At 39.6% G+C, this 14,280-nt stretch overlaps 1 protein-coding gene across 2 annotated transcripts in view; it reads right to left on the bottom strand.

Annotated features, from left to right (window-relative positions):
• Window positions 1-14,280, bottom strand: part of NPR3 (natriuretic peptide receptor 3) — a 66,292-nt gene that overhangs the window by 40,386 nt on the left and 11,626 nt on the right. For both annotated transcript variants that reach the window (XM_081231511.1, XM_081231512.1), the window contains exon 3: window positions 1,014-1,180. In XM_081231511.1, coding sequence (XP_081087637.1) covers window positions 1,014-1,180 — 167 coding nt within the window. The remainder of the gene's footprint in view (window positions 1-1,013; window positions 1,181-14,280) is intronic.

Here is a 14,280-nt window from a genome sequence, read left to right as displayed (position 1 = left end):
ATTTAAGTGAAATAAAATGTATTATTAAAATTAATTTCACCTGCTTTTTTAACTTTTTCTAATGTGATTACTAAAAACTTTTAAATTACATTTGTGGCTCACATTACATATCTAGAAGACAGTGTTAATTTAGAAAGTCAAAAGGTATTTTAAATGATATGTGTATAATATATAAATCGCATTTAAGACATGAATACATGTTTATAAGACCCTTTGTATGTCTAGTAGCAAATTCCTATAAAGACAGGTATGATCTTATAACAATAGTACAAAAGAGACACCATTCATTGAGTTCCAACTTTTTGACCAGACAATGCTAAAGACTTCAGCTAGATTATCTGTAATCCTCCCATCCTCATCTGAATGAGGGAGACTGAGGAATCTGCCCCAGATCACACAGTTAGATGTCCCTCTACTTACTCCTGAGCCTGGCCTGAGCTCCTGACTCCAGTCCACTCTTGGAAGATGCATGAGTAACAACCTCACTAATGGTGTGCGACACTCTGAAATACTTCAGTAGGGAACAGCCTGCAGCAGAAGGAGGCAACAACACGGCCACAAAAGAGAGAAGCAGACTGGTCACGAAGCTAAGACAGATTGCCAAAAGAAGGAGCCTTCTAAAATCCAAAATATCTTCCTCCACCAAGCTCTGGAAAAATCAGGCATGCAAAACTTTGGCAATCCTTCATCCGTCTTCTCCCCCAACACGCTCCTAGCAGAATAGGTGATGGAAGTCTCCAGATCTCTGCTCAGCATGACCACAAGTACCCACAGAAAGCAATTTCCCTTCCTTCAGCAGCTGGCAAAGTGTAAGTGAAGCGTGGGGTGATGGGCGCCTGGTGGGGAGGAGGGAGGAGAGATGGCCAGAAAAAAAAAAAAACACACAGGAAGCAACAGTGACATTCAGACGTGAACCTAGGAATGGTTCAGAACAGGACGCTTTATCACACCTGATTTAATTCAAAGACTGTTTTCAGGATGCTGAAGGTCTAGGCTCATAATCAATTACTTACATAGTCCTCCTCACTGAGCCCTTGCTTCTCAACAGAACTTTTCACCTCCATGGAAAACTTCTCAAACTCAGGTTTCACTGTCCTCAGTAGAGTGATTGTTTGGAGGGATGAGTACGCTTGCTTAGCTTCAAAGTCGTGTTTGTCTCCTCTCTTCCACGAGCCATCTCCTACGGGAGAAGTAAAAATATTTATAATTCCAAGCCAGTCACCATAAAGGGGCCATTCTCCCTTTTCAACTGCGACGTGTCTCTACATGTTTCTTTTGGTGGCTGGGGCAGGAGGCATTGTCACAGTTTTGCACTTGGATAGAAAGTGACAACGTCAAGATCCTCAAAGGAGAAGAAGGCCCTTTGGACATGTGTTCCTTTGAAATGTGAAGCAGAAAGAAAAGCACTGTTGGGTTAATTGCCTTATAATAACCCTGTAACTAATTTTCATCCCCCAAGAATTGCACCACTGCAGGAGTAAGCAGTAGGTCTATTCCTTTCCATTCACACTTAGTTTTTAATATTTTTTAATCAACTGTGGAGGTCAACCAAGATGTTACTGCGCTACAGTAAACCCGACACTACATAGATGTGGAAGGCAGGGATGGTTACGTACGACAACAGATTTACACGAGTATTATAAAGTTGGTGCTAAAAGAAAAAGGTTTGAGATTATTGATATTTCTTGAAATGTTTCTCGAATCTCTTCAGACTGAAAAGTAGCTTAGGTGAACTTGAGGATTTATATCTCTCTAGTGCTGGCAACATCAAAAAGGGATATGGGAACATATGTATATGTATAACTGATTAAATTTGTTATAAAGCAAAAAATAAAAAAAATTTTTTAGAAAGGTTATTTATTGGACAAGTCGATCTGTGCATCAATAGTAAAAAAATAAAAATTGTTAACATTTATTGAGTATATATATATATATTATAATAATAATAAAAGCCTAGTTATTGAACACTTTATATTTATAAACTCATTTAATCCTCACAAGATCCCGTGACTGTGAGTACAATTATCCTCTCTATTTTACAGATGAGGAAACTGAGGCATTCAGAAGCTGGGTACCCCCACTGCTTCATGGCTCTCCCTTTCACAAAAGCAAAGGCAAATTACATGGATAAGAATCATTCTTCTTCTCTTTATTATTTCATTTTTGAGAAAACATGTGGCTTGCAGGACCCCAACAGGAAATATGGACCTCTAACTTTTGACCATAATAATAATAATTCTGTGAATTATCATTATGATTCCTTGAGATCTCTGCAAATACAACAAGGAATTCAACCGGCTGGAGTCCAACATCACAGTCATTTGTTTGCCCTGAGCCCAGAGTCCATAGCAGATGCCCAGAGCCCAGAGGCTAACCAGAGAGGATGCTTCTGGAATGTGCAGCCAGGGCTCCGTGGCCCTTGCTCTACTCTTACAGAAGAAGTTCAGTTAAGAGCTGGTGGTTTTGGAATTTCTATCATAGCTTAAATCAGACAAACAAGGATTAACTGAACTACGTGCAAGTTTCTGTGACAGCCAGCACAGGGGGCATCATAAGTGTTTTGAACCGTCTCCACCACCTTCAAGAGAGGGATTTAGATATGGGCATGTAAACACCTGAAGTCATTACAGGGTAACAGTTAGCTTACTATGCGGGGCGGGGGCTGGTACATGGAAACCACGCAGAGTACAGAGGAAGAGGTAACCAGCTCCAAAGAGGGAAATTTCATGCCAGGAGGAGGCATCAGCCTGGCCTTAAATGTGTGAATAGGATTTTAATAAGAGGAGAAGAGGACGGAAAAGCATGCTTGGCAGAATCTACAGCACGGGCAGAGGTGCAGACGTATATGACATCCAGTGGGCAGCTGGGAACCTCTGTCTGGAGCATGAGAAAAGGCAGAGACAAAGAATTTGTTTGTGGAGGCATCTGTTTAATCATAATCCTAATAATAGCAGCCATTTATTAATTGCTTAGTATGTGCCAGGGAGCTGTTAAAAGATAAATAAGACACAGTCAAGGACAGAATTCATTAAGGGCTCGGTCCATTCGCAATGAGCACAAGAGTAAATTTCAAGCCACTGAACAAAACTTGATGAAGTCCTCCTCCTCCTCCTCCACTATGAAACCTCCCAAACCCCAGTGAGGCCACAGCTATGCCAGCGCTTGCTCAGAGGGCAAGTGAGCTGTGTGGAACTGTCATCGGCCAGGGCCAACTCCTCTGGGTGCTCAAGACATGGACAACGCAGTCTTTTGTCAAGGGGCCAAATCCATTTGCCAGCAAGGCCCCAAATTCTAAGAATGTCCATCTTCAACCCATGAAGGAACCCATTTCTTCTAGGTGTGCAATCCATATGTATTGATTCTTTTTTAATTGACTCGAGGTATCAAGAATCAGCAGGAATGGTGTTTCTTAGGCAAAGAGGGTCAGAGTTCCTCGGCTTTGGGTAAGAGTCCCGTCCGGGCACAAGAAAGGAAATAACCCTATAGGGTATTATGCTGTGTAATTAGAAAATACACATAGAACTGGAAACAGCAACTATCTTAGTTACTAATATGGAAAAAACTTTTTTTTTAATTTGAAAGAAGTGAAATACAGTACAATAAATCTGTCTACCACAATCTAAAAGGTAATGATCTTGGAGTTCCGTTTTCTAGAAAAAAAGAATGAAGGGACTTCCCTGGTGGTCCAGTGGTCAGGGGGCATGGGTTTGATCCCTGGTCGGGGAACTAAGATCCCACACTGCCACGTGGCATGGCCAGAAAATAAAAACAAACAAAAATTTTTAAAAAGAAAGAAAGAAGAATGGAAACAAAAGTGCTTAGTAAATGTAAGCCAAACTAAATAGGTATCTAGTCACAACCATAACCAATACTATGACTTCCTGCTTTGTGTGTGTTTCTTATTGTACTGTGTCAGTAACCTCTCGGGGCCACTGAACCCTAGCAAAAGCAGAGGTCGGCTTGGCATGATGCCCCATCAGTGGGGACAAGTTTAATTCAGCAGGCACTGGGTGCCTCTGGAGATTTACGAGCAGAACAGAAGAATGACATTATCAGACTCATGCCTTGGGAAATAGCAATGGATTAGACTGGGGAGACACTGAGGGCTCACAGCCACAGTAATCCAGGCAAGGGGTTACCAGCGGTTATACGTGGGAAGTCACACCTCCCAAAAAATTGAACATGGTTCTCCGGATGGTTAGAATTACAGGCATCTTTTCTTTTTCTCCTTTTCTTTTTTTATGTGTTTTTCTGACTTTAGCAAATTTTCAGCAGTATATTTATTGCTTTTATAATCATAAAAAGAGGGAGGACCCTTGAGAATGAATGCAGAGGGCTGTGCAAGAGGAATCTGAAGACTCTACAAGAGTGAGGGAGTGAACGACAGTGGAGAGGGACGCGCGTCACCAGTGATGCCAGAGAGGAAAAGCAAATGGTTGTCAGAAGAAATAGCAGAGCCAGAGGGAGGAGGGGGTTAGGTGGACACGGAAATGACAGTGATTTCATTTAGGGTCATGGTCAATCCAAGGTGACTGTCTACAGAGCACCCAAGTGGCAGCACCAGGCTGGGGTTGGAAGGAGGGGTCTGAAGCCAGCAAGAGGAGTGAGGGCTAGAGACAGTGCTGGATGCCACGTCCATATGTCTTATACTTAGTACCCAGAAGGAGAGCATGAAGGGTGAGCACACACACTTTGGGGGCGCTGTTTTTAGTGGGCAAAGGACTAAAAGGAGACAGAAGGGCTAAGAGAAAGCCTGAAGAATGCTGTGCCACCAAAGCTAAGACAAACAGGGTTTCCATAAAGAAATGGATGGAAACAATATGGCAAGGACTAGAGCTGTATATAGCTCTACTATAGCAGCCACTAGCTCCATGGGTGACTGTTTACATTTCAATTACTCAAGATTAAATAAAATTAAAATTTCAGTTTCTCTCTTGCACTGGCCACATTTTAAACGTGCAATAGTCACATGTGGCCAGTGGCTCCTGTACTGGGCAGCAAAGAGTAGAACACAGCCAGCATCATAGAAAGTTCCCCTGGACAGCACTGCTTTAGAGGCAGGTAGGCACGGTCTGCACTAAGGCTGGTGGCTTTGGTGATGAGAGGGTCAGCGGTGACCTAACACTCTCAGAGGAGTGGTGGGTCTTGTTGTCATACTCTTACAATGGTCCTGAGCAAGGGATTAAGAAGAGGAGAAAGAAGTCAGCTAATGAGCAGTAGGGCAGAGAAGGTGATGCTTGCAGTTGTTTCAGGAATAAGGGAAAGTGAATTTGCTTTCTTTGTTTGGTTTGGTTTTAAACATCATGGAGCCCCAAGCTTGCATTTAGAGTGAGAAGGGTACAGAATATTTGTGAAAGAGGAAATAACCTGCTCAGCACCAAGCCCTGTGCTTGGCAATCCTGTGGCCAGGAAGCTGGTGAGAGCCGTCAGTACTGGGATAACTGTGTCAGCCTGTAGCTCTCAGTACTTACCAAGGACCCAGCACATAGAAAGCCTTCGGTAAATGTGCACTGAATGAGGAGCTGAGACATCACAGACTATATCCAAAAAATGATGCCTGGAGCACACCTGGGCTGGCTGCAGAGTATGTGGCTCTTGCCCTCTGGAAGCCAATTAAGTGAGACAAAAGGATTGTCCACCCTGCCTCACCCCAACCTCTCCAAATACCCAGGAGTTACCTGCTTGCCTTGAGCTAGGCTGGTCCAGATTCTCCCATCAGTGATAACAGGACCACTTACTGAGCGATGCCATTGTGAATGGCTTTGCCTGGAGCATTTCATTCTTTAATCCTAATGAAAACTCTATGAGGAATATTTAAGTATGATCCCCATCTTACAGATAAGGAAACTGAGGCTCAAGGAGATTAACATGCCTGAAGTCACTTGGTTAATAAATAGAAGCAGGATTCAAACGCAAGCCAGTCTCCAAATTCCAGTGCTGTGCCTGTTCCTCATTCATCTCATCAAAGTTTGGTGTGTTCTAAGATTTAAAACTTCAAATTCAGTGGAGTACAAGAATGTTAAAAATAAAAGTAACAGAGAAAGAAAGATCAGAAGAAGAAGTGTCTAAACGTGGTTTAACAACTGTTACAGTTGAAAGATTGTGTGAGAATTCCTTCTCTTTTCTCACTACCTAAACTGACTATAACATGAATATATCACTTTAATAGCAAAATATAAATCCAACCCTTCCCCAGTTTTTTCTGCCATTTTTCTACTTTTAACGAGTCAAGTAATTTATGTGCATGACCAGCCCTGGAATACTCCCATCATCACCTTAATGAGTGCCTCTGTGTTCTCAGGAAGTCAGGAAAGCTCTACAATAACCTTACATTCCCAGACAAGATTGCGCAAATGACTTTCCACCTAGCTTACATCCAAAGAACATAATGCCAGTGAATGAAAATGCCAACAGGTGCTATTCAAAACTCTGCAGCACAATATATATCATCTTCACTCTGGATTTTTTTAAAACCTATCCTTTCAATCTTATTTTCCATCACTTGAATTCCCTCATAATATATTCAGAACTCCTGTAACAATATAATTGGGGCAGATCTGAGAATTTTTCTGAGTGCTCACCATGACAATCTAATAATCAGTAAATATGGACATGCTATCAATATGTTTTCTTAAAAAAACAATCTCAAGTATTATTTAAAACAGAACCTTTTTCTAGAACTGGTATAGACTTTGATGTGACGAAGCACAGGGAGAGGAGGATGTTGGAGAACTTTTCATGAACACATATCTGATTCTTAGAGTATAAAAATCTCAGAGAAAGTCCTTTATGAGCGACAGACACCAGAACCTTGGTCTAGGTCACTGTGCCTGCCATAAGATTCTATTTACTGCTTCTACTCTGAAGAGGAAAAGTGCTTCAGGGTCTGCAGCAAACCTCCCCACATCCATTCTCCCACCCATTCTCTCTGTTACTCCCTTAGTAACAGATTCCTGAATTGATGTGGGGTAGCAGTGAGCCCAGCTAAAAGCACACATTTACTGGCCCCCCTCCCAACCACGGGTAGCAAATGTTACATAAGCAAGAGTTAATGAGTGGGGCTTCCAGAGAGCCCTTCAAACAGAACTGAGTCAACTGAAAAGGATCTCTTTTTGCCTCTCATCTTTCCCCTTCTGTCTTGCCTAGAATTAAGACACAATCCCTGGAATCCTAGCCACTATCTCATGATCTTGAGGATGGATGCCATTCACTAGGATTGAGGGAGCAGAAAACAAGAAGAGGCTTGGATCCCTGATGACATTATGGAACCATCATTCTGCCCCGGACTGCCCACCTCTGCACTTCTTACAGTTGAGAGAATAAACCTCTACATTTGTTTAAATTACTATAGCTGGAAGTCTTGGTTATTTGCAGGCAGATATAATTCCTAATGCACCCACGTCCTTAGGATGTACTAGATAAAAGTTGACTAATTTAGTAACAAAAAAATGTATGGCCTAAATCAAGCTATAAAACTGCACCACAAGAAAATGTACAAACTTAACTTATCATTTTTAAAGTATTATATGTAATGGTCAAAGTAAACTAAAATTAATAGTAAATATAGTGAACATTTACTAAACACTCATCATGTTCCAAGAAGCTTTCTGTGTCTCTCACATACACCACCTCATTTATTACTCAGCCTGATGTCATGAGATAAGTACTATTATTATCATTAGAAGAAACTAAGACTTGCAGGGGAAGGGCAGGGTTATGTCAATTTGCCAAGAGCTAGTACATGGCACAGACTCTCAGGCAGGCTGACAGCCGAGTGCAAAGCCTAAGCAACCAGGCTGTAAAAGGGAAACGAAAGGGGATATAATCAGAAAAACCCTGACACCACAGAAATACAAAGGATCATGAGACACTACTATAAGCAACTGTATGCCAATAAAATGGACAACATGGAAGAAATGGACAAATTCTAAGAAAGGTACAATCTCCCAAGACTGAACCAGGAAGAACAGAAATATGACCAGACCAGTCACAAGCACTGAAATTGAAACTGTTGTTTAAAAACTCCCAACAAACAAAAGCCCAGGACCTGATGGCTTCACAGGCGAATTCTATCAAACATTTAGAGAAGAGCTAATACCTATCCTTCTGAAACTGTTCCAAAAAATTGCAGAGGAAGGAAAACTCCCAAACTAATTCTATGAGCTCACCACCACCCTGATACCACAACCAGACAAAGATGTTCACAAAAAAAGAAAATTACAAGCCAATATCACTGATAAACATAGATGCAAAAATCCTCAACAAAATACTAGCAATCTGAATCCAACAATACATGAAAAGGATCATACACCATGATCAAGTGGGATTTATCCCAGGGATGCAAGGATTTTTCAAAATCCACAAATCAATCAGTGTGATACACCACATCAACAAATTGAAGAATAAAAACCATATGAGCATCGCAATAGATGCAGAAAAAGCTTTTGACAAAATCCAGCCCCATTTATGATAAAAACTCTATAGAAAGCAAGCACAGAGGGAATATACCTCAACATAGTAAAGGCCATATATGACAAAACTACAGCTAATATCATACTCAATGGAGAAAAGCTGAAAGCATTTCCTCTAAGACCAGGAACAAGACAAGGATGTCCACTCTCACCACTTTTATTCAACATAATTTTGGAAGTCCTAGCTATGGCAATCAGAGGAGAAAAAGAAATAAAAGGAATCCAAATTGGAAAAGAAAAGTTAAAGTGTCACTGTTTGCAGATGACATGATACTATACATAGAAAATCCCAAAGATGGTACCAGAAAAATACTAGAGCTCATTAATGAATTTGGTAAAGTTGCAGGTTACAAAATTAATTAATACACAGAAATCTGTTGCATTCCTATACACTAACAACAAAAGATCAGAAAGAGAAATTCAAGAAACAATCCCACTTACCATCGCATCAAAAAGAATAAAATACTTAGGAATAAACCTACCTACGGAGACAAAAGACCTGCACTCTGAAAACTATAAGATGCTGATGAAAGAAACTGAAGAAGACACAAACAGATGGAAAGATATATCATGTTCTTGGATTGGAAGAATCGATACTGTCAAAATGACGACATTACCCAAGGGAATCTGCAGATTCAGTGCAATCCCTATCAAATTACCAATGGCATTTTTCACAGAACTAGAACAAAAAAATCTTAAAATGTTTATGGAGACACAAAAGACCCTGAATAGCTAAAGCAGTCTTGAGAAAGAACATGGAGCTGGAGGAATCAGGCTTCCTGACTTCAGACTACATTACAAAGCTATAGTCATCAAAACAGTATGGTACTGGGCTTCCCTGGTGGCAGAGTGGTTAAGAATCCGCCTGCCAATACAGGGGACATGGGTTCGAGCCCTAGTCTGGGAAGATCCCACATACCATGGAGCAACTAAGCCCATGAGCCACAACTACTGAGCCTGTGCTCTACAGCCTGCAAGTCACAACTACTGAGCCCGTGAGCCTAGAGCCCATGCTCCACAACAAAAGAAGCCACCGCAATCAGAAACCTGCACACTGCAACAAAGAGTAGCCCCAAATCACCACAACTAGAGAAAGCCCATGCACAGCAATGAAGACCCAATGCAGCCAAAAATAAATAAATTTTTTTTAAAAAACAGTATGGTACTGGCACAAAAATAGAAATATAGATCAATGGCATAGGATAGAAAGCCCAGAAATAAACCCACACTCCTATGGTCAATTAATCTACAACAAAGGAGTCAAGACTATACAATGGGGGAAAGACAGTCTCTTTAATAAATGGTGCTGGGAAAACTGGACAGCTACATGTAAAAAAAAAAAAAATGAAATTAGAACACTCTTTAACACCATACACAAAAATAAGCTCAAAATGGATTAAAGACCTAAATGTAAGACTGAACACTATAAAACTCTTAGAGAAAACATAGGCAGAACACTCTCTGACATAAACTGCAGCAAGATCTTTTTTGATCTGTCTCCCAGAGTCATGGAAATAAAAACAAAAATAAACAAATGGGACCCAATTTAACTCAAAAGCTTTTGCACAGCAAAGGAAACCATAAATAAAACAAAAAGACAACTCACAGATTGAGAGAAAATATTTGCAAATGATGTGACCAACAAGGGATTAGTCTCCAAAATTTACAAACAGCTCAAGCGGCTTAATATCATCAAAACAAACAACCCAATCAAAACATGGGCAGAAGACCTAAATAGACACTTCTCCAAAGAAGACATATAGATGGCCAAGAGGCACATGAAAAGATGTTCAACATCGCTAATTATTAGAGAAATGCAAATCAAAACTACAGTGAGATATCACCTCACACCAGTCAAAACAGCTATCATCAAAAAATCTACAAACAATAAATGCTGGAGAGGGTGTGAAGAGAAGGGAACCCTCCCACACCGTTGGTGGGAATGTAAATTGATACAGCCACTGTGGAGAACAGTATGGAGGTTCCTTAAAAAACTAAAAATAGGACTACCATATGATACCTCTATCCCACTCCTGGGCACATATACAGAGAAAAACATGGTCTGAAAGGATACATGCACCCCAATGTTCATTGCAGCACTGTTTACAATAGTCAAGACATGGAAGCAACCTAAATGTCCATTGACAGAGGAATGGATAAAGAAGATATGGCACATATATACAATGGCATTTTGCTCATTCATTAAAAAGGATGATATAATACCATTTGCAGCAGCATGGATGGACATAGAGATTGTCATACTGAGTGAAGTCAGACAGAGAAAGAGAAATATCATATGATATCGCTTATATGCAGAATCTAAAAAGAAATGATACAAATGAACTTATTTACAAAACAGAAACAGACTCACAGACTTAGAGAACGAACTTATGGTTACCAGAAAGAAAGGGTGGGAGGAAGGGATAGTTACCCAGTTTGGGAGTGACATGCACACACCGCTGTATTTAAAATGTATAACCAACAAGGACCTACTGTATAGCACAAGGAACTCTGCTCAATATTATGTAACAACCTAAATGGGAAAAGAATTTGAAAAAGAATAGGCACATGTATATGTATAACTGAATCACTTTGCTGTATACCTGAAATTATCACAACATTGTTAATCAACTATACTCCAATATAAAGTAAAAAGTTTTTAAAAAAATAAAATAAAATAAATAAATTTTTAAAAATTAAAAAAAGAAAAACCAGGGATTTGGTAGATTGTATCAGAGTACATTGTATAACTCCATGCAATTCAGTTTTCAAGAAGCAGAAAAACTGAACTAATGGAAAAATAAGTTTTAAAAAGTTGTCCCCAAAATCACCAACAATAAGTCATATATACATAAAGCCAATAATAAGTCATATACATATGTATATACAAATACATGACTTCTTATGCACTCATATTTTGCACTGAGAAGGACACAGCACCACTTTTGTAGTATTCTTGCCAAAAATGTGTAAACTCAACTTATTTGAAAACACCAGATAAATCCAAACTGAGAGACAGTCTACAAAATAACAGACTTATCCAAAGTGTCAGGTCATAACTAACAAGGAAAGGTTGAAGAACTATCACAGACTGGAGAAGATTAAGAAGACACAAAACTAAATGGATTGGATCCTGGAACAGAAAAAGAGCATTAGGAGGAAAGGTGGTAAATTTCAAATAAAGCCTGTAGTTTAGTCAGTGGTATTGTACTAATGTTAATTTTCTTATTTTGATCATTGTACTATGCCCATTTAAATTGTTAACATTAGAGGAATCTGGGTAAAAGGTATACACAAACTATTTTTTTTAAAGTTCTCTGTACATCTAAAATTATTTCAAAATAGATGTGTTTTTTAATTTTCCAAAAATTACCTCTGAAAAGAAGTTAGGTCCAGATAGAGAGTTGAATTGTTTCCGTATTTCAAGGAATATTCTTATGGTATATAAACTGTTCTAGAGCATAAAAACAATGGAAAGTGTCCCAATTAATTTTATAAAGCTAATATTAACCTGATATTAAAATCTGATAATACCACCTAAAGGCAAGAAAACTATCCAATCTCAAGAGTATAGATTCAAAAATCATAAATAAAACACTAAAAACTTAAAATCAGCAGTACTTCTAAAAATATCATGACAAACTATGCTTAATTAGAAGAATACTATAATGGCTCAATACTAGGAAATTTATTAAAAGTACAGATAAAATGTATTTGATAACACTCATCACTCACTTCCAATTTTTAAAACCACACTTAATAAACTAAAGAATATTTTAACATCTACTTCTGACAAGATATTAGAAATTAAGTATCACCATTGTTATATAATATTATTCTAGAGGCTACTGCCAATGCAGTAAGAAAAGAAAGATAAATATAACATTCAACTATCAAAATGGAGGAATACAGCTTCCCTGGTGGCGCAGTGGTTGGGAGTCCGCCTGCCGATGCAGGGGACGTGGGTTCGTGCCCCGGTCTGGGAGGATCTCATATGCCGTGGAGCGGCTGGGCCTGTGAGCCATGGCCACTGAGCCTGCATGTCCGGAGCCTGTGCTCCGCAACGGGAGAAGCCACAGAAGGGAGAGGTCCGCGTACCGCAAAAAAAAAAAAAAAAAAAAAGGAGAAATAACGATTGTTATTATTTGAAAGTGATTAAGAAAATCTATTAGAACAGAGGATTTAATATGTGGAATTCTTGTTTTCTATATAACAACTACAGTTACAAAATATAATAGTAAAAGGTCATGAACATAATAACAACCAAAAAACATAAAATGTCTAAGAATGAACTCAGCAAGAATGGTGCAGAATTCAAATAAAGAAAACTACAAAACTTTGCTTATGGACATAAAAAGAAATTCAAATAAGTAAAATAATTTAAAAGTTAAATGATACAGGGTTGACAGAAGTGCAGGAAAACAAAATATCTCATACACTGCTGCAAAAATGTAAATTGGCAAATCTCTTTAGAGGACAACTTTGGCAATATCTATCAAAATTTAAATGCATGTAACATTTGACCCAGAATTCTACTTCTAGAAGCTTGTCTTACAGATTATACACACATACATACGTGTGTATGTATGTGCACACATGAATGCACATGGCAAGGCAACTCAATATAGCATTGCTCTTATAGCAAAAAGCTGGAAACAACATAAATATTAAAAAACAAAAGACTGATTAAGAAAGATGGCATATCAGGGCTTCCCTGGTGGCGCAGTGGTTGAGAGTCCGCCTGCCGATGCAGGGAACACGGGTTCGTGCCCCGGTCCAGGAGGATCCCGCGTGCCGCGGAGCGGCTAGGCCCGTGAGCCATGGCCGCTGAGCCTGCGCGTCCGGAGCCTGTGCTCCGCAACGGGAGAGGCCACAACAGTGAGAGGCCCGCGTACCACAAAAAAAAAAAAAAAAAAAGTTAGGGGGAAAGACAGTGATGGGAGCAAGCAGGGGAAAACTGGGTGTTTATCCTGCAAGCCTCAAATCTTCAATTTTATCCGCTACAGGAAGCAGAGGTTACTTCAACAACTTTGCTTTATTCCCGTGAGAAGTGTGATTCATTACGTTTATGCACAATGATCTACAGCTTAAGCCAGGAGCTTATCAGAGCAGGAAACTGAGGCATATGCTTTAAGGTTTAGATCCCATCTAACTATATCTCGACCATGATAACTGAGAAGTGGAGCTTAGCATGAACATGCTGTTCGTGATACACACACTTACAGTTCCCCTGTAACTGCCAATGTGCAGTACTTGAGAAAATGTTCCATAGCCCTACACTGTTTACTTCAGAGAGAGCCCTAACCACATTTGGGGAAAATGTTTTATACCCGCGATCTTGATGACTTCCTTGAACACTCTCCATCACAGGAACCCTGGGAACTTCCCCAGATCCATTTTAAGGAGTTAAATGCTTTCGATTGTAACTGTTAGTGGCTACCCAACTTTTCATAAGAGAAGCTAAGAGACAGTAATCTGGAAGGAGGAGGGGCTGGGAGCAGCACCTTTCAAAATTTTTTACCTCGATTTGCAGTAATGGTTATTTTATTTATTTGACATTGTGGCCCATTACAAATACATGTGTAACATGCATAAATATATACACAGAGACATGTAATCGTATTCCTAAAATAAAAGTTGTATGAAACCATACATATGCTATGTGTGACACACTTTGACATGTTCTATTCTATTACGTTGATGTGTTCAAGTCTATTCCATGCTACTAAAAATTCTGCCCAAATCTCTCTAAAATTATTCCAGCAGTCCATCATGGTGGCAACCCAAAGTTGGAAATGCACTGGGGAGG

Source organism: Mesoplodon bidens (assembly GCF_964165515.1).
Source record: "Mesoplodon bidens genome assembly, chromosome: 4".
Lineage (NCBI taxonomy): Eukaryota > Metazoa > Chordata > Mammalia > Artiodactyla > Ziphiidae > Mesoplodon > Mesoplodon bidens.
Note: the sequence above shows the minus strand (reverse complement) of the source record. Positions and strands in the feature narration are given on the sequence as shown.